This window comes from Gossypium arboreum, chromosome 13 (assembly GCF_025698485.1).
Source record: "Gossypium arboreum isolate Shixiya-1 chromosome 13, ASM2569848v2, whole genome shotgun sequence".
Classification (NCBI taxonomy): Eukaryota; Viridiplantae; Streptophyta; class Magnoliopsida; order Malvales; family Malvaceae; genus Gossypium; species Gossypium arboreum.
Window position 1 is genome coordinate 30,893,231 of NC_069082.1, and position 27,510 is coordinate 30,920,740.

The following is a 27,510-nucleotide window of genomic DNA, read 5'->3' on the forward strand; positions in this document are numbered from 1 at the left end:
TATTAGGTTTGACCCTAATCCGGCAGATTTATGTCGCCCTATGTCTAGGGGTGCAATCAACTCCGCTTAATTATGCTAGATCTACTCTTAGACAGGGACTTTTGCTCCTCTGAATAATCACATCAACACTTGAATCAATATCTTGGAATATTAAAACAAGAATTAAGAACACATAATTAAGAACAAATCAAGTATTTATCATATAATTCAGAAAATAATAACAAGATCAGTCTTAGGTTTCATTCCCCTTAGGTATTTAGGGGACTTAGTTCATAAGTGTAAAAGGAAACATCTCAGAAGAATAATAATAACAAAACATAAAGAAAACCCAAAAACCCCTGAAGGAAATTGAAGGGAGATCTTCAGTCTTGAAGGAGAATCTGGCTTCTGAGATGGATCAATCGACTTTCTTCGAGTAATTCCTTGCCTCCTACTTCATGTGTTCTTTTCTAGGTACCTCATGGGGTGTTTATATAGGCATTAGAATGCTTCAAAACCCTCAAGATTGGCCTTTTCCGAATAGGACTAGACTTTGGCTCGACAGAGACACGCCTGTGTGAGGTGGCTTAGGCCGTGTTTAGAGTCTTCTAAATAGACACGACCGTGTGGTATGGCTTAGGTCGTGTTACAATCTGTTAAATAGACACGGGTGTGTGGTCTACCCGTGTGAGGAAGTCCAGGCCGTGTTGATTTCCCACGTTGACCCATTTTCTCCCTTTTTGGCCTGTTTCTTGCTCTTTTTACTCTCCTATGCTCATCTAAGTATAAAACATGAAATTAAAGGATTAGGAGCATCGAATTCCACAAACCTAATGATAATTCATCCAAAAATATGCTAAGCATGGGATAAAAATATGTATAAATTACGACTTATCATGAAACTTGATTTTCAAAATAAAATCTGTCAATAATATATTTTTCCGCTGCATTTATGAAAAATGAGTTTTTAAAAAAATTAGACTTAATTTTCAAAATTATAAAGGTTTACAAATGAGAATTTTAAAGGCATTTGATTTCTGAAGTTATTATACAAACAATCTAGAAGTATGATTGAAAATCCGAAATAGTTTTGAATAAAAGATTGAATGTCTACAATTGAGATATTAATTATTTTGATTCCTGAAATGTGCAGGGTTTTTATGAAATTAAATAAACACTTTACTTCATTTGTTTTGAATTGATAAGACAATAGAATTAAAATATATATTTTTTAAAATTTCGAAAGATTGTTTCGGCCATTTTCATGGACGAATGGATTTGATATGTGATTAAAAATAAAGTTTAACATTCGATTTTACTAGCTTTAAATAAACTGTACAAATAGTTTCAAAATTACGTTTGGAATTACGAAAGTTTTTCTAGGCCATTTTGGTGGCCAATGTAGCTTTCCATATTCGGGTATAACGACTGGGCCAAGTTTGTGGTGTTACATTTCATAGTCAATAGCAATTTCAACCAATGTAATGACACATTTCATCTCGATATCTCATTTCAAGTGTTCATTGAACACATACAATCAACATTAATAGTTCGATCCACTATTTCATATTCCTTTTTCATATTTCATTTCATTCAATAACATTAGCTATTTCAATAACATTGCCATTATCGTATCATTTTCCATTTCAAAATTATTGTATCCATTTCACCATTTATTTCCCCTATTAACATGACTCAGACTCGGAAGGATACAGAATCTAACCAACACATCAAATTGGCACTCAGTGCTTAACGAATAAATCCATAATAATGAATTGTGCCTTGCATTGACTGGTAAAACCAACAAATAGATGTGCCCAGCGTTGGTCGGTATAACCAAAAAACAAGGTGCCCAGAACTCCCCGACACTTAGTCGTAAAACCCTAAATTCTTTCTATCTTATGGCATGCCAATTATATCTGACCCTGCCCGAACAGTTAATAAGGTAACATATTCTTCAATTCAATCATAAACCAATTTCTCAATTCTTTAACACAATTTCATAAATCCAATGAATCAATCATATATATTCATATACATAGCCACATATTTCATTTCCATATCAAAATCAATTTGACATTTTAAATAATATTCAATATTTTCACATCTATTCAATATAATCCTTAACACAATTAACAAATTCAACCACTTCAAAATATATCTCACCGAATCAAGTTTTATAGCTTACCTTATAACTTTCCATGCAATGCAATGTACAAATGCAACAATTGAAATAGTTCAAATTATAGAAACACAAACTGTAAACTCTGAGCTATTCGTCGACGACCTTGTCTTTTCCTTTCTTACTCAAGGATTCCGAGTTGACATGTAACATCCCGAAATAAGGCCTAAACGGAACAGTGGTTGCGAAACCACAAATTCAAGGTAGAAAATTTTATTTTATTATCATTTTAAGGTATATGGCATGATTGCATGATTGTGTGAAAATTTCGTTTAGAAATTTTGTCGATAGAGGGTCCAATTTGATATTTAGGACTAAATTACAAAAGTTGTAAAATGTGTGTTCTAGTTCACAAAGGTACTAAGTACTTGTGAGTAATGGGTTTTTAAAGTGGAGTTCCTTGGATAGTAATTAGACCATTATACTAGTTTGGACAAAAATACCTAAAGGAAGATAAAACACCATAGTTTTTAATTAAAGGCATTTTGGTCATTTAGTTATTAAAATGAATTGAAAACAAAATTAAAAGCCAAATTTTGTCCATCTTCAACCCCTTGGCCGAATTTCACATGAGAAAGACATAGCTAGGGTTTTTCAAGCTTCCAAGCTCGATTGTAAGTCTGTTTTAGCCCCGTTTTTAATGTTCTTTACGTTTTTGGAGTCTCGGTAACTTGATTAAGCTTATTCTAGCAATAATTTAACCTAGGGTTTATAGTTGGAAAAATACCCATAGGTGAAATGTGTTTATTTTGATGTTTTATGGTAGAATATGAAGCTTGAAATTGTGTTAAACAACTTTTGCTAAGCGATTTTACGTGAAAACGAGTAAAACGACATAATCGGTAAAAATACATAATGTTCATAAGGACATGTTAGAGTGAGAATTTGATGTTGTCATAGAAGGGAAAACTTATCAGCATGTTATAAAACATAAGAAAATAGGATGAAGTTTAATTTCCGTGCATTGGGGAAAAGTGTAAATATGTAAAAGTTTAGGGGCAAAAATATAATTTTGCCACATTTTGAGTCAAGGAATGTTTTAATAAATGTGAGTATTAAATAAGCTAAAATTTTTTTTATTATAGATCAAGAAGAACGAAATCCGGAGTTAGACCGGGGAAAGAAAAAGATAGTGGACTAAATAGATATAGTTGATCGTACTTTGTTTCGAGGTAAGTTTGCGGTAAATAAATGCAATATTCTATTGTTTTATGTTAATGTTGTTAATTTCCAGCATGTGTATATTTATTTTATGAAATTATTCAAAGAAGACTCAAGCATGAATTGACGGAGAAGTTGTAATATCCTGAATTAGGGCTTAATCGGAATAGTGGTTTTGTGACCACAAATCCGAGATAGAAATAATTATTTTATAATTATTTTGATGATTATGATATGATTGCATGATTGTGTGAAACTTTCGTGATGAAATTCTATGCCTAAAGTGCTTAAATTGAAAGTAGGGACTAAATCGAATAAGTTGCAAAATTTGCATTCTAGAAGTTTTTAGTATGAAATTACATTGAAATATTAATTAGGAGATCTTAAATAGAAATTTGACCAATTTTAAGTTCATGGACAAAATTAGGACATGGAAGGAATTTTTGGAAAGTTTAGTGGTAAGGGCATTTTGGTCATTTAGTTATTAAAATGAATTAAAAACAAAATTAAAAGCCAAATTTTGTCCATCTTCTTCATTAGGCCGAAATTTCAAGGGTTCTCCATAGTTAGGGTTTGTTTCAAGCTTCCAAGCTCCATAGTAAGTGATTCCAAGCCCTGTTTTTAATGTTCTTTACATTTTTGGAATCCCGATAGCTCGATTAAGCTTATGTTAGCAATAATTCAACCTAGGGTTTATATTTGGAAAAATACCCATAGGTGAAATTTGTGTATTTTGATGTTTTATGATAGAATATGGGGTTTTAAATTATGTTAGACAACTTGTGCTCTCGGTTTTGAGTGAAAACGAGTAAAAGGGCTTAATCGGCAAAAATACCTAATAGTCACAAGTATATGTTAGAGTAAGAATTTGATGTTGCCATAGAAGGGAAAAATAATCAGCATGTTATAAAACATAAGAATAAGGAATAAAGTTTAATTCCCGAGCCTAGAGGCAAAAGTGTAATTATGCAAAAGTTTAGGGGCAAAAGTGTAATTTTTCAAAGTTCGTATTAAATGTTGTTTTGATGAATGTACGTATTAAATAAGATTAATTTGGCATTATAGATCAAGAGAAACGAGATTCAAGTCGCGATCGAGGAAAAGAAAAGATTGTGGACTAAATTGCAAAATCTTTATATTTTGGTACCAAGGTAAGTTCATGTGTAAATAATGTAGCATAAATGTTATTTTTAAGTTACTAATGTTAATTATATGATATGCTGATTTTAATCGTGAAATATTATGCTTTGTGGTTAATATTGAGTAATATGCAAATTATGTTTACTACTTGATAAATATGAATTGCTACCGAGTATCGGTTCCGATATTTCATGGAAGACGACAAATGTGAGATCGAGGGAAAAAGCCCGTTTGAACCTTAGGAATAGATTAGGATACAAGTGACATGTCACTAGGATGGTTGAGCATCCGAACTCGTTGAGTTGAGTCCGAGTTCACTTATGGATGCGAATGTCCGAACTCGTTGAGTTGAGTCCGAGTTCACTTATGGATGCGAATGCCCAAGCTCGTTGAGTTGAGTCTGAGTTCACTTAGGGGCGGGTTACATGATTTCTTGATTACATATGAGGCACTTATGTGCAAATTATCCACATCCGAGTTGTATTCCGATGTGTTCAACGGGTGAAATTTCTAGTGAAATGAAAGAACACTTAAGATGCAAGCGACGTATTGGTAAGTGTTGTGAAATGGACACTTTGGACAGGTATGTTCTTAACCCTCGGTTTGATAATAGATACAACAACGATAAGGTGGTAAGATGATGAATGATGTTTAGAAATATGACATATGTTTTGGTGATACCATGCTAAAGTTGTTTGGTATATTTGTATTGTTATGTTACTTGTTATTTACATATGAACTTACTAAGCATTTATGCTTACTCCCTCCTCTTTATTTACTGTAGTTTTGAACAAGCCAGCTCGGGAATCGAGACGGGTCGAAGGTTCGATCACACTATCTAAAGGACTTTCATCTGGGTAAATGGCTTGTCAAACTTAAGTATGGCATGTATAGCAATATACTTTTTTTGTGTAAATAATTTTATGATATAGCCATGATTGGTTGAGAAAATGTTTGATATTTATAAGTCATGGTGATGGTTAAATTTAGATCATGTTTGATATCATTGAAGTTTAATAGGTTATCTAGTTCATAACAACTCATGAAAAGATGAAACTTGCCTTAAAACAGAATACTGCTGCAGCAATGACATGAATTTGAAAAATCATTAAAAATAGTATAAATGGAACTAAATAATGAGCAAGTTATGAAATTTAAGCTTAATGAGTCTATTTTCATGTGGATTGAACAAAACAGGCATATAAATTATATTTTATGAGATATTTAAACTTTTGTGAAACAGGGCCAGAGTGATTTCTGGATCCCCTTTTCTGACTTTAAAAATTCATAATAAATTCTAAAAAAATAATTAGAAGTTTTTATTTATATGTACAGATTCCTTATTGAGTCTAGTTTTAGTAGAAACAAACCTCATAGTCATTGAAATTCTGTATAGAGAGATATCTGATTCGTAATACACAGAGTTCAGAGCAGTCAAACCCTGAAACAGGGGAGACTTTAACTAATAAACTGTACTAATTGGCCCAACCAAAAATTCTATAAAAAAATTATTAAATAGATATATGAGTCTAGATTTATGGAAAATTTACGGATTTTGATTTCGAGTTTCGTAACTTGAGATATGATTTTTCTTGTAACTGTGATGCGGGTAGCTAGAAAGCTGTGAATGTAGAAACAAATGATTTGAAGTTCTTAATTTGATAAATTATGTTCGGTAATCCCTCAAGCTCGACTCCGGCGATGGTTTCGGGCGTGGGGGCATTACAGAAGTAATTTCAGAAAGTCCCGGTTGAACCTTAGGAATGTGTAGGATACAAATGTCATGACATTAGGGTTTAAGGATACCATGTAAGACCATGCCAAGGCATGGCAATTGGTAAGGTTTCTAAGGCAAGGAAATCATGTAAGACCATGTCAAGACATGGCATTGATAAGTTACTATAAAGCAAAGGTCCCATGTAAGACCATGCCAAGACATCGCATTAGTGAGTTCATAAGGCAAGGATACCATGTAAGACCATGTCAAGACATGGCAATGGTAAGTTTTAAAAGGATACCACGTAAGACCATGACAAGTCATGGCCATGGTAAGGTACCCGTGTATCCTTAGTATTCCAAGTGGTTCAATGGGAAAATTTAAAAAGAATGTCAAGGTAAGGTAAGGTAAGACGAGTTATGCTAAAAAGGTAAGACAAGTTCATGCTAGAAGAGCAAAGGTAAGTACATAATGTTCATGTATGCTTGATAAGGAAAAAGGTAAGTAAAATGTATTAATAAATTTGATTAAGTAAGTAAGTATTTAAGTAAGTGAGTAAGTGAAGAAGTTTAAAATATGTCTATGACAGTTAATGAAGTTACATTAAGTAGTATCATGCTAAGTAGTAAGATAATTCTTATGAATGTTGTTATTTATTTGCATGCAAACTTACTAAGCTTAATGCTTACCCCCTTTATTTTCCTTCTTTTTATAGTTTTTTCAAGCTAACTCGGGGATCGTAAAGTACGTCGGAGGTCCGAGCACACTATCACAAGGATTATTTTGGTATAGCTAGACGTTTCATTTTGAGTATGGCATGTACAGCATCGTAGCCATTTTGTGTGTATGATCTTATGATATGGCTGATGAATGGTATGTAAATGCTTGATAATGATTAGCTGTTGGAATGGCTAATCAAGGACATTGTTTGGTGTTATGTATGCTTAAATGCTAGTTATTCCATGGAAATCATGAAAAAGGTGAAATTAGCTTTAAAATAGTATCGGACAACAATAATGATGTGAATTTGGAAAATCACTAAAAATAGTAGAAATGGATCTAGATAGTGAATAAGACATATAATTAAATCTTATTGAGTTTATATTCATATGAAAGAAACATAGTAAATAAAGGAGTTGTATTTTATGAGATATTTAAATTTTGGTGAGACAGGGTCAGAGTGATTTCTGAATCCCCTGTTCTGATTTTAGAAATTCACTAAAAACTGTAAAAAACTAATTAGGAGTTATACTTTATATTTATAGATTCCTTATTGAGTCTAATTTCAAAGAAAATAATCGTCATGGTTATTTGAATTCTTTACAGGGAGAAAATTAATTCGTAGTGAACAGAGGTCAGACAGCCAAACACTAAAATAGGAGAAACTTTAACTAATAAACTGTACTAATTGGCTAGACCAAAAATTCTGAAAAAATTTTAGCAATAAGATATATGAGTCTAGTTTTAGAAAAAATTTACGGATTTGGATTTTGAGCTTTGTAACTCGAGTTATGATTTATTTAGTGACTATGACGCAGATGGATAGTTTATTTATGAAAGATGAAATAAATTGTTTTGATTTGTTTAAGTGATCGAAAAATTTTTATTGATTCCGGTTTGTTCCCGATCTATTTCAATTTCATGTTTTAGGGTCTCGAGGACCCTTTTTAAGGACATATTGAATGAATGAAACTAAATTAATTTTAAAAGCAAATTTTTATGCCCCGAATTAGTAAGCTAAGTCAGGTAACGCCTCGTGCTCGACTCCGGCGACGGTCTCGGGCAAGGGGTGTTACACGACATTAGCTACGGATCAAAAAAAATATAATAAACTAGTCCTATTTCACTTTTAACCTTAAAATCTATCAAAATAACACCTCAAACTTTAATTGTTCAACAATGGCAACATCTTCAATATTGAACAATACTGTAAAATACTATATGAGTTAGCTAGCTCGTATTATCAAGGTTTCGAAAACATAAAAATTACAAAAAAAAAAGACACTAAATTAACTAACCAATTAAAGCTTGAAATCCCTGGAACCCCTTTGCCATTTATCCTTCCCCCCTTCTTTTTCTTTCAAAATGTTCTTGCATGAAAAGAGAATGAAAGTTTCTCTTTCATTCCACTACATATCACCTTTCTTTTTTCAAATTTAATTAACCATTTTAATTTAATGTTATTTTATTATTTTTAAAATTTCATAAAATTTCTAATCTAATAATACTCAATGCCGTCCACTTTAATAAATCCATTGGTTTAATTGATTTAAAGGTCCTTTAGTCATGATCTACCTTATAATTTAATAATAATTGAACTTGACCTTTTTATGATTTAGTCCCTACACTATAAATAAACATTAACTTGGCAAATTTACTCAACCGAAATTCAAGTCACTACTAAATTAACATCGTAAATATTTAACAAAGATATTTACGAGTTTTGTTTACGAAATTAGGGTTTCAAAATATTTTTTTCCAACACCACTGACATTTGTGTCATTACAATTTCAGTACAATGGCATGTTTTACATGCTTACGGTGACATATTCAATTCAATGGCATCACAATCAAACATACTTAATATGCAATCAAACAATAACTCAATGAGTCGCATGCTATTCAAGTACTCAATAAATAATAATAATCCATATCATGTCATGTCATTACAGAGTATATCAATATCAAGCATGCAACCAATTAACCAGACATGTCAATTTTGCATTCATGCAAATTTAATACGGCTCATCACTCGGTCAATTGTAAATAACGTACCTTGTTCGGCACCATTCAATACGCTTATTTGACGACTCAGCCATGTCCGACCAGTAAGAAATGTTTACCAATTCAACATATATTTTAATGTATTACAAACAATTATTTAAAGTTAGGACCTACGCCTTAATTTTCAATTCGTAGTCCTAACCAGTAAAAATCAGCACTTAAGGCTTAAACGAACCTAAATCCAAAAAACACAAAACCTAATACATTAAATTATCGATAAAATCTAGCCTTGAAACAACTCTAAGGATTCAACAAACGCAGTGCCACATCACCAAATTTCCAGATTTGAAACAATAAGTGAACTTACACTATTTTGACCCAAAATGAGAGTGGATAAGATCTAACTTCACTATTGAACTCGGGCGTTAAAATTAGTACCTAAAACCAAAATATTATTAAAAATCAGTAGGTAACAATCAATGTAAGGCCTTAGAACAATCCACCCAAAACAATAAATTTTAAACGAAAAAATTCATACTTACACTTTCTGTTTCCTATATTTGAATCAACGACCTAAAAGAGATTGAATGAACATTCAATTAAAAAATTTTGGGGTTGTTCTAAACAAGGAATAAGTGATTGAATAAGGTATCAAACAATGAAACAAAAGAAGGAAAAGTGGTAGCTCCAAAAGTGGTGATCAAAGGACGGCACACCACCACATGCGACGACAAAAGAGAGCTGATTAGGTTGGCAAAAAAGAGGAATTTTGGCAGAAAAAAGTGATTTTGAGGCTAAAAATATCAATAAATTGACTGCAAAAACAGCAACAAAAAATCGTCAATAAATGGAGAGGAGAAAAGGAGGAAAAGAAGCAAAACAACACTACACAAAGAGGAGGAGAGGTCGGCACACTTGAGCAAAAACCTAGAGTTTGGGTAGCATAAGGAGGAGGAAGAAGAAAAATATGAGAGGAAGAAGAGAGTGGGTGAGATGACTAGGGAAGATGAGAAAAGAAGAAAGAGAAAAAAATGAAAAAAAGATTAAAGGAAATTCAATAAAATCAATTTTGTTTGTTTGATTATTTTTTAAAAAAAAAACTAATAACCCTTTTTGATAATTTAGATAAAACCTTATTTTCCATTAACCATTAAGCCAATAAATTATTCTTGTCATAATTTTTCAAATTTAATATTAAAAAATTGGGATGTTAGAAAATACTCAAGAAACTAAGCAAATGTAAGTAAGATATAGTCCAAAATAATCATATGATAAGAACTCATCAGTAATGGTACTTGGGAATTGGTTAATTTTCTGACTAAAAAAAGGCTTGTGAATGTAAATAGGTCTTCACAGTCAAAGTTAATCTTGATGGATTAATTGGCCCACCATAAACTCGTCTTTTCAATAAAGGATATGCTCAAACCTTTGGGGTTGGTTGATTGGATACTTTCATTTTGATGGCTAAGATGGCTTTTCCCATTTGTTCATTTCTATAGTAGCTACATATGGGTGGTTTTTACACCAGCTTGCTATAAAAAGTGTGTCATTTTTCGAAATCAGTATATGGCTTGAAATAAAGCCCATGAGCATGATTTAGACATTTCAGTGAGGTGATATAAGATTTTGGTTTACAGAAGAGTAGTTGGGATCACTCGATTATCTACAAACATTTCGAGGTAGTCATATTCTACTAGTAGTTTTTGTTGATGATATGTTATTACTGGGAGTGATTATACATACATTCTTACTTTGAAATTGTTCCTTCATGCTTAGTTTCAAATAAAGGATTTAGGATAGTTGAAATATTTTCTTGGAGTTGAAGTTACTAGGAGAAAGAAATGTATTTTCTTGTTTTAAAGGAAATATCCCATTGACTTACTTGAAGAAAATGGGAAGTCGAGATGTAAACCATGTAGCACTTCTATGGATTCCAACTCGTCACTTATAAAGGAAAATAGTGATCTGTTTTAGGATTCTGAGAGATATACGAGATTAGTTAGGAAACTGAATATCTCATAGTTACTTGTCCTGATATCGCATATTTTTTGAGTGTTGTGAGTTAATTCATGTCTTCACCAATAGCTAAATATTGGGTAGTGCTAGAACAAATCTTATGTTACCTAAAAGGGGATCCGGGTCATGGTATTCTATATTAGAATTATGAGCACACAAATATTGGATGCTTTACAAATGTAGATTAGGCATAATAAAAGATGGATAAGAGGTTAACAACATGTTACTGTGTTATTGTGGGACGGAATCTAATTTCTTGGAAAAGCAGCAAGAAGAGTGTAGTTTCACAGTCTAGTGTGAAATTTGAATACAAAGTTATGGTACAGGTTGTTGAATCTGGTGCCCTAAATCTTGATGGATTTGTTGCCCCATCAAAAACCCGTCTTTTCGATAAAGGATATGCTCAAACCTTTAGGGTTGGTTGATTGGATACTTTTTCTTTGATGGCTAAGATGACTTTTTTCCCATTTTTTCATTTCTATAGTAGCTATATATAGGTGATCTTTACACCAGCTTCATATAAAAAATGCATTTTTTTCATAGTGATATATGGAATGAGGTTTATATGGAGCATTGCTCGAGGGGAGAGTCTGAAGGTGTGTCGTCTTTGGAAATCTCTGTATGGCTTGAAACAAAGTCCATGTTCATGATTTAGATATTTCAGTGAGGTGATCTAAGATTTTGGTTTATAGAAGAGTAGTTGTGATCACTTGATTATCTATAAACATTCGGAGGTAGTCATATTATACTAGTAGTTTATACTGATGATATTGTTATAACTAGGAGTGATTATACATACGTTCTTACTTTGAAATTGTTCTTTCATGCTCAGTTTGAAACAAAGGATTTAGGATAGTTGAAATATTTTCTTGGAGTTAAAGTTACTAGAAAAAAGAAATGTATTTTCTTGTCTTAAAGAAAATATCCTATTGACTTACTTGAAGAAACTGGAAAGTCGGGATGTAAACCATATAGCACTTCAATGGATTCCAACTCGTCACTTATAAAGGAAGATATTGATCCATTTGAGGATTCTGAGAGGTATAGGAGATTAGTTGGGAACTGAATATCTTATAGTTAATCGTCCTAATATTGCATATTTTGTGAATGTTGTGAGTTTATTCATGTCTTCACCAATAGTTAAACATTAGGTAGTGTTAGAACAAATCTTATGTTACCTAAAAGGGGATTCGGGTCATGGTATTCTATATTAGAATTATGGGCTCACAAACATTGGATGCTTCACAAATGCAAATTAGGCATAATCAAAGATGGATATGAGGTTAACTACAAGTTACTGTGTTTTTGTAGGACGGAATCTAATTTTTTAGAAAAGAAAAAAGGAGAGTGTAGTTTCACAGTCTAGTATAAAATTTGAATACAAAGTCATGGCATAGCTTGTTGAATCTGGTTGTAACACCCCTTACCCGTGTCCGAGGCCGGGACAGGATATGAGGTATTACTAGACTTAAACATACATAATCACATAAAATCAACCATAAAATTTTGTCTAAATAAAAAACATTCATAGATATGTATAACGTCCCTTAAACGGGCTTACGAGGCCCTATACACGCCTCAAAGATGATTTGGGACTAAACCGAAAACTTTAAAAACTTCTAGGAAAACTTAGAAAATTTCATCATAAAACAGGGTCACACGTCCGTGCAGATAGGCCATGTGGTCACACACGCCCGTGTGGCTTGGGACACGCCCGTGTCCTCAACCCTTGTAACTCTTTGTTTATGACGTCATCACCAAATTAGGGGCATACAACCAAAGCACACACCCATATCCCAAGGCCATGTCCCTCACACGGTCGAGACACACGATAGTGTCTCAGCTCGTGTAACCAATTCAAAGTTAAAGTACAAGATGCAGGAGACACACAGTCGGACTACACGCTCATGGGGGCAGGCCGTGTGTTACACACGGCTTAGACACACGCCTGTGTGTCTACCTGTGTGGACAAATACAAGGCTATTTTCCAAGCCATTTGCCACTCATAGTTGTACACATACACTTATACATCTCTATAGCAATTAACATACTTAATTGAGCAACTATACATCCACAATCAAGGCTCAAGCATGACATCCTCACAACAACACATGCATGCACATGACATTTCTCTTATTCGAGTCCAAAATTACCAATACACATATAATATATATAATTGGTTTTACCTCCAATTTATCCATTTATATCATGATTATCAACATGACAACAAATCTAATTTAAATCTTCAAGCATTCATGCCATATAACAAAACCCACGTCTTCAAAATATTGGCACATACATGTATACAATATTTGATTTACGACCATTTAAGCCATATAAGCAAATTTGCATGGCTACCCACAACATCAATCTATTAACTATTACAAGCCAATACATTTGGCTAACTTATAAAGACATATTCACAAAGTGACTTAGTCCCTATACATGCCATAAACTTAAGAGGGTTGTGTAATACCCTGAAAATTTTTACAGTAAGATATTATCCTTGATATAGTAAAATAAGGAAATAAAGTGACAAAAAGGGAAATTTTGAGTTATGTCAATATTGAGAAGTATATTATGATATATTAATTCAAGAAAGGACTAAATTATAAAAGTGAGAAAAGTTTTGTTGCACAAGAGTAAATATTTATAATTTGAGGGGTTAAAGTGTAAATATGAAAAAGTTGAAGGACCAATAGTGTAAATAATTTAAGAGTGGAATGATCTAGAAACTAAGGAAAATGGATGAATTAGGACCAAATTGAATAGATGAAGAACTATGAGGCACTAAATTGCAATTTTACCAAATTAAATGATGACTCAAGGATGGAATTTTAAAATATAATGAAGGGCAAAATGGTCAATTGGAAGAGAGAGAAATCTAGAAAGTAATAATGATGCTAGAGATATTTTGATATTTTATAATTATTTAATTAGATAAATATTATTTTATTAATACTTTAATAAGATATTTTATTATTATTTTATTAGTATATAAAGAAAGAAAGATGAGAAATTCTCATCCATATTTTCCCATGCAGTAACATGAGAGAAAGAGAGGAAGAAAGAAAGTTTTGCTTTCTTTATAATTTGGTCCTTTTACCAAAAATTCACCATTTTCACCCAAAAATCAAATGAATTTCCATAGCTACCAAGAGACAAAAATGTTAAGGAGAGCATGGGGAGTTAGAATATCAAGTTGGATTCAAGAAATAGAAGCTGGAGGAGAGAGAAAATCAAGTTAAAGATTAGTATCAATAGAACAAGGTAAGTATATCAAGATTTCAATATGTTTTTAAGTTTGTTATTATTGACAAAGCATGGAAATAATGTTATAGTAGAGTTTTCTTACATAAGGTCCTATGTTTTTGATATGTTAGTGAAGAGAAAATAAGAGAAAGTGATGAGAAATGGTGTAGAAAAAGAAAATAAGGGTGTTATGACATGGTAATTAATAGCTTGCACAAAAACAGTTTGGACAGCAGTAGTAGACTAACTTTGAAAAATCACCATAAATTGTAGAAATTGAATTAGAATATGAAAAAAATATGTAATTAAAGCTTATTTAGTATAGTTTCTCATAGAAGAAATATTGTAAGCAATGGATTTGTAAATTTTGAGATATAATGAATTTTGTGAGACAAGGTCAGAATGAATTCGGGTTCCCCTATACTTTGAAAAATAATAAAAAATTGAATAAAAATAATTAGGGGCTTAAATTTATATTTCTAAAATTGTGAATGAGTCTATTTTTAAGAGAAACAAACAAGAACATCATTTGAATCCTGTATGAGGAGATAATTAATTTTTGGTGAAGAGGGTCGAATCGTAGAGGCAATGAGCAGGGTAACTTTAAAGAATAAACTGTACTTATTAGCTAAACCAAAAATTTTGAAATTTTATGGTAAGAATATATATGAGTCTAGATTCAGGAAAATTATCGTATATTAATTTGGAGTTCTATAGATCCAGATATAAATAATTTAGTGACTATGATGCAGATAGACGACTTGAATATTCATAAAAGTAAATAATAAAAATTATGGATAATGTTACTTACAAGTGTGTTATCTACATTAAGGATGTGGAATGGAGAGGAGGAGGAGGAAAATATGTATGAATATTCATCTAGCATGGCTAATTTGCATATTTTATGCTCGGGGACTAAATTGAATAAAAGTAAAACTTTATGGGCAATTTTGTAAACATGTCGAAATGACCAAATTGCATGAAATGGATTATTTTTTATTTAAATTACAAAATTGAATGAAATTATTAATTTAGTTCAAGATCGGGAAAACATGTTTTAGGGATTAAATTGAAAAGTGTTGAAATTATGAAAAATTCTGATATTTTATAGAATTCATGGATTGCTATCAATATATAAGAGAATAATAGCTGGAAATAAGGATTAAATTGCAAGAATTTTATTTTCCTGACCCTAAGGATGAAATCGTCATTAATTAAAAGTTTAGGGGCAAAATGGTAATTTTGCCTAGAGCATTAATTAAATGCATTAGAATATGAAATGAATGAAAATGATGATCAAATTTATTTATAAAGATCCGGACGACTCAAATATGAGACTTGATCGTGGAAAAGAAAAGATATCAGATTAATGAAATTATAAACACAAACAAGCAATGAGGTAAGTTCGTGTAACTTGAATTATATTCTTAAATGCTTGAGATTGTATGTTATTTTTGTGAATATGATTTGAATGTTCATTGAATGAAAATTTATGAAACATTGATAAATTTGATAAAAGGAGAAGAAATCCCGGTTGAATGAAAGGAAAATTCGATGGATCTCTGAAAAGGAATTGACGGTAAAAAGGATCTAGCCTCGACGGGTGATCCTATCCCGATATAGCCCTCCGAAGAATATGTGTAAAACGGATTTAGCCGGACGGGTAATCTGAATTAGGGTCTAAATTTAGCCTGGATGGTAATTCAGATCCAAGCTCATTAGAGTAATTGTCGTTGCGGGATTTAGCTTTGACCGGTAATCCCGACAATACTCTATTAGTTTATATTCTGAGGATTTAGCTTTGACCGGTAATCCCTTTGTAATGATGAGGTTCATGAGTGTGCTCTCGATATGAAATGTGTAAGACCATGGTTGAAAGATACCATGGCAACTTTGTGTGTAAGACCATGGTTGAAAGATACCATGGCAACTGATATGAAATGTGTAAGACCATGGTTGAAAGATACCATGGCAACTTGATATGAGATGTGTAAGACCATGGTTGAAAGATACCATGGCAATGTGACATGAAAAGAATAAGACCATGGTTGAAAGATACCATGGCAACATGATGAAAATGAGTAAGACCATAGTTGAAAGACACTATGGCATCACGTCAAAGATAAATAAGACCGTGGATGGGAGACGCTATAAGATCTCATTGAACAATTGATATTCGTAAAATGTATCGGATGACGAATGGTTATATGAAATGGTTGTGTGAAATGTTTACAAGAACTAGTCATATGGAAATATATGTACAAAAGCGTTGTATGAAATAATTATGAAAATGGATAAACGAAATAAGTATAAGTACATGGAATATAATTTATGTTAAGTTTGATATAAGCTATTACCGAATAAATGTACATAAAATATATGGAAATGATGAAGCATAAAATATTGATATAATGAAATGAATGATATATGCTTATGAAGAAAGCGGTAAGAGCATGATATGTTTCATGACATGTACATATATGATTATCTTTGATATGTTGATACAAGGAAATTATGTAATTGAGACTATTATTAAACTCAAGTGCGACATGTCGAGAAAATAGATATATCAATGTTGAATTTATATGAGATATGTGCAAGTATACTAACAATGTTGTTGTTTGATGCTTATACAAGTGCCAAACTGTTGATTGAATGGTAATATATTTATTTTATATGATGCATTGAATCGGTAAGTATTTTAATTTTTTAAGTGATCGCAAATGGTAGTAATGCTCAAACCCTTACGGCAGCGGATATGGGTTAGGGGTGTTACAGGTTGCATCCGTTTTTACCCAACGTGATAACTTGATAGTGTGATGACATCTCTGGCGATCTCCAACTCGAGCTAGCAAAAATTAGCCTATAAGAGATGGGAAAGGGAGGGGAGTAAGCTATAAAATTTAGTAAGTTCATATGAAAATAATAAGAAATTTTATTAATATACTTTTACCAAATTCTTACAACATGCTCTCAAGGTATCACAATTATAATTGCATATTATTCCACTATTTGATCAAATTCCAATCAAGCTATCTACTCGAGTCATAGACACTAAATTATTTATAACTGGAGCTATGGAGCTCCAATTTAAGATCTGTTAATTTTCTCTGAAACTAGACTCACATATTTTTCTACCATAAAATTTTCTGAATTTTTTTGTTTAGCCAATTAGTACAGTTTATTCTTCAAATTTACCCCTTTTTCGCTATTCGACAGTTCTGACCCCTATCCGCTAAAAATTAATTATCTTCCCATACGAGATTCGAATGATGTTATTGTTTGTTTCTTTTGAAATTATACTAATTAAAGAATCTAAAAATATAAATTATAACCCATAATTATTTTTTTACAATTTTTGATGATTTTCCCATCTGAATAGGGGATGTCGAAAACATTCTGACTCTGTCTCACGAAAATTCAAATATCTCATAATCTGATATTCTTTTTCTTATACCATTTCTTCTATATGAAACTAGGCTCAATAAGATTTAATTAAATATTTTATTCAATCTCTAACTCAATTTATATTATTTTTGGTGCATTTTCAAAGTCAGACTGCTACTGCTGTCCAAAACTGTTTTAGTATAAAATAATGATAACTATGTCAATAACACTTTTACCAATTATTCCAACCCTCATGGTATAAATACATATGTTACTTATTCGTATCCTTACCAATAATGCATCATAAACCGAATTCACTTCACATGAGTTATATGTACATACCTGTACCACTTGTAATACGGTCACATAACTTCTCGTTTTGAACGTACCCGTTGGATCATTTAGAATACCAAAGGTTACTTGGAAATCTCATACATATAGTATCGTTTCAATCCCATATCCCTTATATGGTCTTACATGAAATATCATATTGACGCCATGTCCCCGACATGGTCTTATACGAAATCACATTCCGAGGCCATATCCTGGATATGGTATTATACGGAATCTTAATAACCTTATTGTTTTGACATTTGTACCCTATTCGTCTCTAAGATTCATTCGAGATTTCTCATTCATTGGAAATTTGTCATAATTCATCATTGATAAATTTCATGGAAACAAATGTACAATTCATGCAACATCGAAATATAAAATACAAAACATAATGTAGTATTATTTACACATGAACTTACCTCGACACCAAGGTTATCAAAAAGGGACTTAACCATCGATTCCTCATTTTTCCCCCATTCTAGGTCCAAACCTCAATTTCCTCGATCTATAATGTCACATTTAGTCTAATTGTTAGTCACATTATTCTATGTGGTCCAAATATCATATTTTGAAAAATTACATTTTTGCCCCTAAACTTTATCATAATTACACTTTCCCTAGACTCGTAAAATGAAATGCATTCAATTTCTTTGTTACCCAAGCCTAGCTGAACCATTTTCATAATTATAGCATCTTAAAATTTTCATTAAAACACATTCTTACTACACATTTTATTACTTTCTCAAAACGGTCCTTATGGACGTTTTCATCGAAAATTACTTATCAAAAGATGTTTATCTAACACCCAACATTCATTTTCTACCATTATACATCAAAACACATGCATGTCATTCATGGGTAAATTTTTAGACATGAGCCCTAGCTTAAAATATTGGTAGAAATAGGTAAATCGAGTTATGGGAACTTCAAAAATGTAAAGAACTTTAAAACGAGACTAATGATCACTTACTATTGAGCTTGCAAGTTTGAAAAAAACCTAGCCATTCCTTCCATGGGGTTTTCGGCTGGAGCAAGAAGATGGAAGCCAATTTTGGCTATTTTGGGCTTTTAATTCATTTATTTACTAGATTACCTAAATGTCCCTAACTTAAAAATTGTTCATTTCACCTATCTCATGCCCATTTTTGTCCAAAAAATGTCCAATGGTCCAATTACTATAAAAAGACCTCTAATCTAAAATCCATAGCAATTTGACACCTTTAACATCTAGAACTCACATTTTACACTTTTAACGATTTAGTCCTTTTGACCAAATTAAGTGCCCAAACGTTAAAATTTTTAAATGAAAATTTCACGAATTCATTCTGTGATTTCGTGAAATCGTGGACCATAAAAATACAATAAAAATAAATTTTCTTATGTAAAATTTTTGGTCCCAAAACCACTGTCCGATTAGGCCCAAAAATCAGGATGTTACATTGGTGCCCTAAATCTTGATGGATTAGTTGCCCCATAAAAAAACCATCTTTTCAATAAAGGATATGCTCAAACCTTTGGGGTTGGTTAATTGGATACTTTTTCTTTCATGGCTAAGATGGCTTTTTCCCATTTGTTCATTTCTATAATAGCTATATATGGGTTATCTTTACACCAGCTTGATATAAAAAATTCATTTTTTTCATTGTGATATATAGAATGAGGTTTATATGGAACATTGCTCGAGGGGAGAGTGTGAAGGTGTGTAGTCTTTGGAAATATCTGTATGGCTTGAAACAAAGCCCATGATCATGGTCTAGACGTTTCAGTGAGGTGATCTAAGATTTTGGTTTACAGAAGAGTAGTTGTGATCATTCGATTATCTCCAAACATTCGGAGGTAGTCATATTCTACTAGTAGTTTATGATGATGATATTGTTATTACCGGGAGTGATTATACATACATTCTTACTTTGAAATTGTTCCTTCATGCTCAGTTTGAAACGAAGGATTTAGGATAGTTGAAATATTTTCTTGGAGTTAAAGTTACTAGGAGAAAGAAATGTATTTTCTTATCTTAAAGGAAATATTCCATTGACTTACTTGAAGAAACTAGAAAGTTGGGATGTAAACCATGTAGCACTTTGATGGATTCCAACTCGTCACTTATAAAGGAAGATATTGATCCATTTGAGGATTCTGAGAGGTATAGGAGATTAGTTGGGAAACTGAATATCTCATAGTTACTCGTCTTGATATTGCATATTTTGTGAATGTTGTGAGTTAATTCATGTCTTCACCAATAGTTAAACATTGGGTAATGTTAGAACAAATCTTATATTACCTAAAGAGGGATTCAGGTTATGGTATTCTATATTAGAATTATGGGCACACAAACATTGGATGCTTCACAAATGTAAATTAGGCATAATCAAATATGGATATGAGGTTAACTACAAGTTATTGTGTTTTTGTAGGACAGAATCAAATTTCTTAGAAAAGCAAAAATGAGAGTGTAGTTTCACAGTTTAGTGTGAAATTCGAATACAAAGTTGTGGCATAACTTGTTGGATATGGTGCCCTAAATGTAGCATTTCGTCTATGTACACTTGTATTTTGTTGAACAAATTGGTTTAATAAAATTATTCATGAATTATATTAATACCTTTTTATATTGTCCTTATGTGGTTTTTGAATGTAAAGCAAAATAGAAGCAAATATTAGCTCATTGGTTACTTAATGTTTAACAAATACAAAACGGTACTACGTATAGTCAGATCTTAATACGGAAAGACAACTTATATTAGTAGATGAACCTAAACATGTCCTTAGTCTAATAAAAAATGAGATAACCGATTGAAAAACTAATATGCCATCTACCAATTCCAATTAGGGAGATTCTTTGTCTTAAACATCGGAATGGATGACTCCTAGAAGATAGTGTTGGATCTGGTGCCCTAAGTGTAGTATATTCATTTGTAAACTTATAATTTTTCGAATAAATTGGTTAATAAAAAAATTCATTAATATACTTTGTATGATTTTTCTCATAACGTTTTTACATGGGAAGCCAATTGGAAGAAAATGTTGCTTATTAGTTGTCTAATGTTTAAACAAATACTCAGCGGTATTACGTGGTTGGATCATAATACAAAAAAACAACTTATATTAGTAGGCAAACCTAATCATGTCCTTAGTCTAATCGAAAATGAGCAAACCAATTGAAAGGCTAATATGTTGTCTATCAAAGTCCAATCAGGGAGATATTTTGTCTTGGACATTAGAGCGGATAACTCCCAGAAGATAAAGACATAGATGTGACTGATTGGGCTGATAGTACATTAGACTGGACCTAAGAAGAATAGATCATGAATCCATTTATGGGTTATTCACTTGTGACATTCATAGTGTGGAATACCTCAATCCTGAGTGGATGACGGACCATGTATGCGTGACTTGTACACTTTGATGTAAGTAACAGGCTAAGTTCGTATAAATTAGGAATTGAAAGCTGGTGCGTTGGGTGTAAGACTTTTGCAATATGTAGTGTCATTTACAATAGTGGAATTCATAGCCCATGACATGGGTAAATGATATCCTCTCATTGGCATTACATGGTTGATGAAAAGTAAATGTATTCATGGGTCGTTTATCTTTGTGATGAATGACTTGATTACTATTTAATATTAATTGATTTTTCATGAAGGAAGATGTAATGATTAGCCATGAGATAAAATAGAATCATATTGGGAGAACATATATTATCCCAAAGAGATTAAGGATACCCTATGAGGGTAATACACTTATGACAAGGTCATTGGACGAGTACTGATCAAGTTCTTTTGTAATGGTATGCTGTTGGGGAGAATTCAATCATTATACTCTAGTGGAACGACTTCGTGACTAAATGAGTTTATAATTAATCAACGAAAAGTTGGAACTTAATTATAAACCATTTGATTCCTAATCACATATGTCCAACCGGTCCCTCTACTAACTCGTTGAATCAAGAAATTAATTGCATGTTGAATCAAATGAACAAAAATGGATAAAAATAATAAAGTTAGATAAATGAGTTACATTCAAACATGAATGTGATTTTCTCCTTGAGTATGGAAATGACTTGAGAATTAATCTAAGTTTTTGAAATTATTATTTAATTAATTGAAGTTCAAAATGGAATTAAATTAATTGGTCATTGTGAATTAGTTGAATGTAGAAATTAAATATATTTTCTCATATAATTTTTTATGGTAAAGTTGTCATGATTTTAATGCAATTAGAATCGGTCGTGAAAATTATTTAATTGGAAAATTTAATTTATTTAGAGTAATTTGATAAATAATGTTTATTTTGAAAAATAGAAAAAATGTACTAGGTTAGATTAAATTATAAAGTGTTGGGTTAAAAGTTTAAGAAACATATATAATTTGACCCAATACAGGAGAGACTCAAAACCCCATCATAAAACATATGAGGGAAGGCACACTCAATTAGCCGCTCCCTCTCTCCTAGTTCAACTAGGCAATTGATTTTTTTCTATTAAATAGACATTAAATGCATTATACTAGTTCAATTAGATTTTAATTTCCTCTTCCTACAAATAGATGGCAATGATAAGGCTAAAAATAAAATAAGTTTTACATAACATTGAGATATTGTTATTTTGTCCGAAAATAGTGAGAATTTATTTCTAAGTATAAATTCTATTTTTCGGAAATAACAATTCTACTAATTTTTATAAGAGAGAGGATTACTATCCTACTGAAAGTAAAGAAAATATTTATAGTTCTGTGTTTGATTTGAAATTGTTTAAGCCCACACTCAAAGCAGTTCGTGGTATGAGAATAGTAAAGAAGGTCATTCAATTGAAAGCCAGGAATGTCTAAGATTCATTTAGGTCAAAACACAAGTGCGGTTTTGAAAAAAATATTTATTACTATAAATATCACAAACTGACTAAGTTTTAAAATTTTATTTTTCCGTTGTGTAAGAAAACTATTTTCGAACCGAATTTTTTCCAACACAACCTATGTGCGAGATTATATGATTACATTCGTTACTGAATGAACTAGGTTTTAAAATGTCATTAACAACAAGATTATGGTGACAATCAAGCTGCTCTTCATATATCTTCTAACCCAGTATTTCATGAGTAAACCAAGAATATTGAAGTCGATTGGCACTTCATTCGTGAGAAGATTCAACAAAAAATTTATATCAACAAACTATGTCAAAACGAGAGATCAATTAGGATATTTTTACGAAATCTCTCACTGAATCTCAAATTTATTATATTTGTAACAAGCTTGACATGGTTAATATTTATGCTTTAGTTTGAGGAGTGTTAAAGAATAAGTAGATATGTAATTAGCTAATTACTAAGGATTTAATTTCCTTTTATTTACTTTTCTTATATATATATATATATATATATATATATATATATATATATATATATATATATATATATATCATTCGATGGTGTATTAGATATAAAATTTTATTCTCTCTTCCTACTTGTGTCTTGCTATTTCTCTTCTAATATTTCGTAAACTTCAATATCTACTACTGCATAGCCTGCAACTTGACCTCTGGAGACCAATCCCAATCTCACAAAGAAACTCCACCATGAAAACCCTCCCTTGTCCATTTTAGTCCTTTAGATAAGCTTTAAAAGAATGATTTGGGGACTCTTGGAGTTGGAGTATAAAGGAGGCTAATGTTTAAGATGAGAGCAATTATAAAATGTAAAAATGGTGAAGTTAAAACTTCTTAACCTTGATTGACCTCCTTTTCTCTGAATCTATCAGCAAGATTGTTATTTTGGCTTTATCCTTGGGTAAAGGACTGTACTCATGATCCTATGAAATTGCTTATTCAGACATAGATGAATCATAGTCTTAGAAAACGTTGATCAATCTCATGAGTTGCATACATAATATAAAATCAAAAGAATATCATATAATTAATTAGCCAATGTATATGAAGGAAAAAGAGCATACCCTTTCAATTATGGAGGAAGAGAAGCTTGTATAAGGATTGAAAGCATTGCTTTTCTCATTTCAACATAAAATTGCAAAGCCTTCTCTTTCTATTGATTGATGTGGAAGATGATACATGAATATAACTTTTTGTATGTTAAATGGATATGTAATGCTTTATCATCATCACTGATGTGTTAGCTGGAATAGCTCAGTTGGTTAGAGCGTGTGGCTGTTAACCACAAGGTCAGAGGTTCAAGCCCTCTTTCTAGCGATTCTAATTTTTTCTTCTCTCTAATAACCATGTTGTGCATACTGGTTTCTATGACCATCACTTGTTATTTTCTTTTCCTTATTTTTAATTTCTTTCTCATGCTCTAATAACCATGTGCATACTGGTTTCTACTTCAATGCTTATGACTATCGCTAGTTAGTTGATGGACAATAGGGAGATAAACTCATGTAAAGAGTAGTTTCTTACATTGTTTCTAATTTTTTCTTCTCTCTAATATCCATGTTGTGCATACTGGTTTCTATGACCATCACTTGTTATTTTCTTTTCCTTATTTTTAATTTCTTTCTCATGCTCTAATAACCATGTGCATACTGGTTTCTACTTCAATGCTTATGACTATCGCTAGTTAGTTGATGGACAATAGGGAGATAAACTCATGTAAAGAGTAGTTTCTTACATTGTTTCTAATTTTTTCTTCTCTCTAATATCCATGTTGTGCATACTGGTTTCTATGACCATCACTTGTTATTTTCTTTTCCTTATTTTTAATTTCTTTCTCATGCTCTAATAACCATGTGCATACTGGTTTCTACTTCAATGCTTATGACTATCGCTAGTTAGTTGATGGACAATAGGGAGATAAACTCATGTAAAGAGTAGTTTCTTACATTGTTTCTCATGCTTTGATAACCATGTTGTGCATACTGGTTTTATTTCAATGCTTATGACCATTACTAGTTAGTTGATGGACAACATGGAGCTAAACTTATGTAAAGACTAGTTTCTTACTTGATGATAGTCAAGTTGAGGTGTTCATTCTATTTCTGGTGTACTCTTTTCTCGGTAAATATACGTTTTGCAGCTAAAGTCATCGAGTTGGAAAACCGAAAGACATTGATCATTGTGTAATTCAAGAAGTTTACAAACTATGAAACAAAGTGTGTGTGCTATGGAGAAAAAGATGGATCTTAGATATGAACCCACAACCACAGCCTCTGAAGTATGTTCTAACTTCAACATAAGCTGTAGTTTTCCAAAGCTGCATTTTCATTTCCTATGACCAGATGATGCCATAAGTATTCCAACAGCTGCAATGAACATGAACAACATGCCGAACAGCAATATATATGTTCTTCGTGACGATCTTCGGTACTCTCCGAATAAAACCACTCCCCAAAATGTGCTCACAAGAGGAAGTGCCTGAAACCATGATCAAAGATTTCACATATGATGGCGAATAGACAACTTAAGCATTCTTATTCAATGGAAAAGACCATTAAAATCAAACCTGAACAGCATCTGCTGCTGCATAGCCTGCAGCTTGGCCTCCCATGAACTGGAGACCATTCCCGAACCCACACAGAAACCCGGCCAGGAAGGCCCACCCTCGGCCATTCCAGTCCTTTAGATAGGCCTTAAAGGACGATTTGGAGACTCCCAAAGCTGGATGGTAAAGGAAGCTGATGTTTAGGACGAGAGCAATTATGAAACAGGAGACAGAGAAGTAGAAAAATGCTGTGTAGACAACCAACTTGGGAACCCCTTCTTTCAAAGTGTGCCATTGATCGTTTGTTGCCAAGTTGAATGCCGGTGAGAAGAGGGAGAAGCAAACGCCTGCGAAGAAAGTTAAGGTCAGTCCAATGAACATGCTCTTTCCGAACACCTGCAGAAGAGAAAAAAAGAACAAAATGAAGCCAAGACCAAATAGACTTCCCAAAAGTGGAAATGGTGAAGCTGAATCTAACTTCCCAACCTTGATTGACCTCCTTTTTTCAAGCTCTATCAAGAAGGTTGCTGTTCCGGCTTTTGCCTTGCGTATGGGACCACCCCCGTTCTCTCGATCCTTTAAAACTGCTTCTTCAGACGCCGATGAAAGCACAGTCCTGGAAAACACTGATCAATCTCATGATTTGCATATATATAATAACAAATCAATCAAACAGGAAAATGAATCAAAATCAAAATTTGTTTATGTAATGTATTGGAAGGAAAACGAGCATACCCTTTTCCAGTTTCATTATCAATTGGCCAACTGCTAAGCTTTGCTTTATAATCAGCTGCATTGGATGAGTGAACAGCTGATGCAAGACAAACAGCAACTAGGAAGCAACCGACACCGGGAAAAAGGATCTCAGCTTTGTTTATTTTGCCATCCAAGAAGTAATTCAAGGTTGTACCTGTTAGAAGCAAAGAAAATTTAATCAATAAAATCAGAAACCAAGTTCTTTTCAATGTCAATAGATTCAAATATTCAACATCTAACCTATAACAACAGTCATGCTTGATGAAATGACTTCTACAACTGATAAACCAACAAAAGCCCAAGCATATTGTGTAGAAAGGTTTCCCAAGCTTAGAACCACCCCACCAGCCATTGCGAATAAAACCGAAGACCAATTATCCTGCATCAAATTCCCATGAATATATTACATTCGGAATAAGTGAAGGGGTTGCTGATATTGGGATTCCAGCAACGAACTTGCTAAATACCATTTCTCTAAGTGGCTATATGAACCAAGAGGGTTAAGCATTTAGAATATTTTCAGTTGTACCAAATAACTGTAACCTTTTATGTTCTTTGAAATGGCAAACTAGACTAGAAGACTTTCCAAGATAGCAACAATTCCAACTGGGAAACTCACCTGGGAAAGTTGCGTGAAGAAATTGGGCCTTTCAACCGTGCTGTCCCCTATTTGGCCAAATGTTAAAGCTATAATTACAGCAGCCAAGAGATTTGTGATTGTATAATCAAGGTAAGTGTGCTGGGGAAGGCGTCCTCGCCTCTCTAGCAGAGTGATAAGTGCAGGCCATGTACCCAGGAACAAAAGAGCTAACAGCATACACACTATGGCACCCCCTTTGCTCTCCACTATATACATGATCTTCACTCTGGAATTTCTGATACAATCCTAAAACCAAGAAAAACTTGTCAGTTCAAAACATGTTCTCCAATAATCTTTTCCCAAGCTCTCCAATGGAGTCACTGAAAGATAATACAAAAAGGTATCTTTTTTAACTTTACCTTGAACCTCGGAACTAGGGAAAATAAAAGAATAGAGTATGCTGAATCCAACTGGAACCATCTGTTTTATAGCTTATCTTGTTAAAGCAGATTCATTTGACTGCAACTTGTTTTAGATATTGCACGTTTCTTCTTTCTTTCCGCCGTACATAGTGGGGCAAAGTATTGCTAACTATTAAATTTATAAATATAATTTTTAAATTTATGATATCTTCATTATATCAATATAGAATATATATATACTAATAGTTATTGTAGGGGTTGTTGGGTTATCAAATTTTTATTGGTTGGTGGGTATATTTTCATGTTTCTATGAGTGGCAAAATAGATGAATACTCAAATGGGTGGTATTTTAATGGACTCTGAATCAAAGGGTGGATCTGATCCAGCTTGGCTATATCTGGTTTATTTTTTTAATGAATTTGATGCTTTTATTGC

General features: G+C 32.4%; 1 protein-coding gene, 1 long non-coding RNA gene and 1 other non-coding gene across 5 annotated transcripts; 1 reads left to right on the plus strand and 2 right to left on the minus strand.

Annotated features, from left to right (window-relative positions):
• Positions 1 to 8,620: 8,620 nt before the first annotated feature.
• Positions 8,621 to 9,972, minus strand: LOC128286870 (uncharacterized). Its single transcript, XR_008277535.1, has 2 exons — positions 9,446 to 9,972; positions 8,621 to 9,341 (listed from the first exon to the last, which is right to left on the minus strand). It is a non-coding gene; the product is annotated as an uncharacterized LOC128286870 (long non-coding RNA).
• A 14,043-nt stretch (positions 9,973 to 24,015) lies between these two features.
• On the plus strand, positions 24,016 to 24,089 carry TRNAN-GUU (transfer RNA asparagine (anticodon GUU)). Its single transcript has one exon. It is a non-coding gene; the product is annotated as a tRNA-Asn (tRNA).
• Positions 24,090 to 24,926: 837 nt separating this feature from the next.
• On the minus strand, positions 24,927 to 27,283 carry LOC108461733 (ureide permease 1-like). Of its 3 annotated transcripts, none has more exons than XM_053023813.1 (7): positions 27,073 to 27,283; positions 26,693 to 26,948; positions 26,314 to 26,452; positions 26,053 to 26,227; positions 25,804 to 25,933; positions 25,339 to 25,713; positions 24,927 to 25,250 (listed from the first exon to the last, which is right to left on the minus strand). In XM_053023813.1, the coding sequence occupies exons 2-7, from the start codon at positions 26,927 to 26,929 to the stop codon at positions 25,098 to 25,100; spliced, it is 1,209 nt and encodes a 402-aa protein (XP_052879773.1). In that variant the 5' UTR covers positions 26,930 to 26,948; positions 27,073 to 27,283; the 3' UTR covers positions 24,927 to 25,097. The 3 variants fall into 3 exon arrangements, with proteins under 3 accessions (XP_052879773.1, XP_017617147.1, XP_052879772.1); XM_017761658.2 differs by having other exon boundaries at positions 26,693 to 26,959; positions 27,073 to 27,282; XM_053023812.1 differs by lacking the exon at positions 27,073 to 27,283 and having other exon boundaries at positions 26,693 to 27,057.
• Between the last annotated feature and the right edge of the window lie 227 nt (positions 27,284 to 27,510).

Bases quoted from the DNA above. Each gene is read 5' to 3' on its own strand.
- LOC108461733 (XM_053023813.1), bottom strand. From the start codon at position 26,929: ATGTATATAGTGGAGAGCAAAGGGGGTGCCATAGTGTGTATGCTGTTA. The intron at 26,453-26,692 runs GTGAGTTTCCCA...AATTTGATGCAG, and splicing joins TCTTCACGCAACTTTCCCAG to GATAATTGGTCTTCGGTTTT. The intron at 25,714-25,803 runs GTTGGGAAGTTA...TCTCTTCTGCAG, and splicing joins AAAAAAGGAGGTCAATCAAG to GTGTTCGGAAAGAGCATGTT.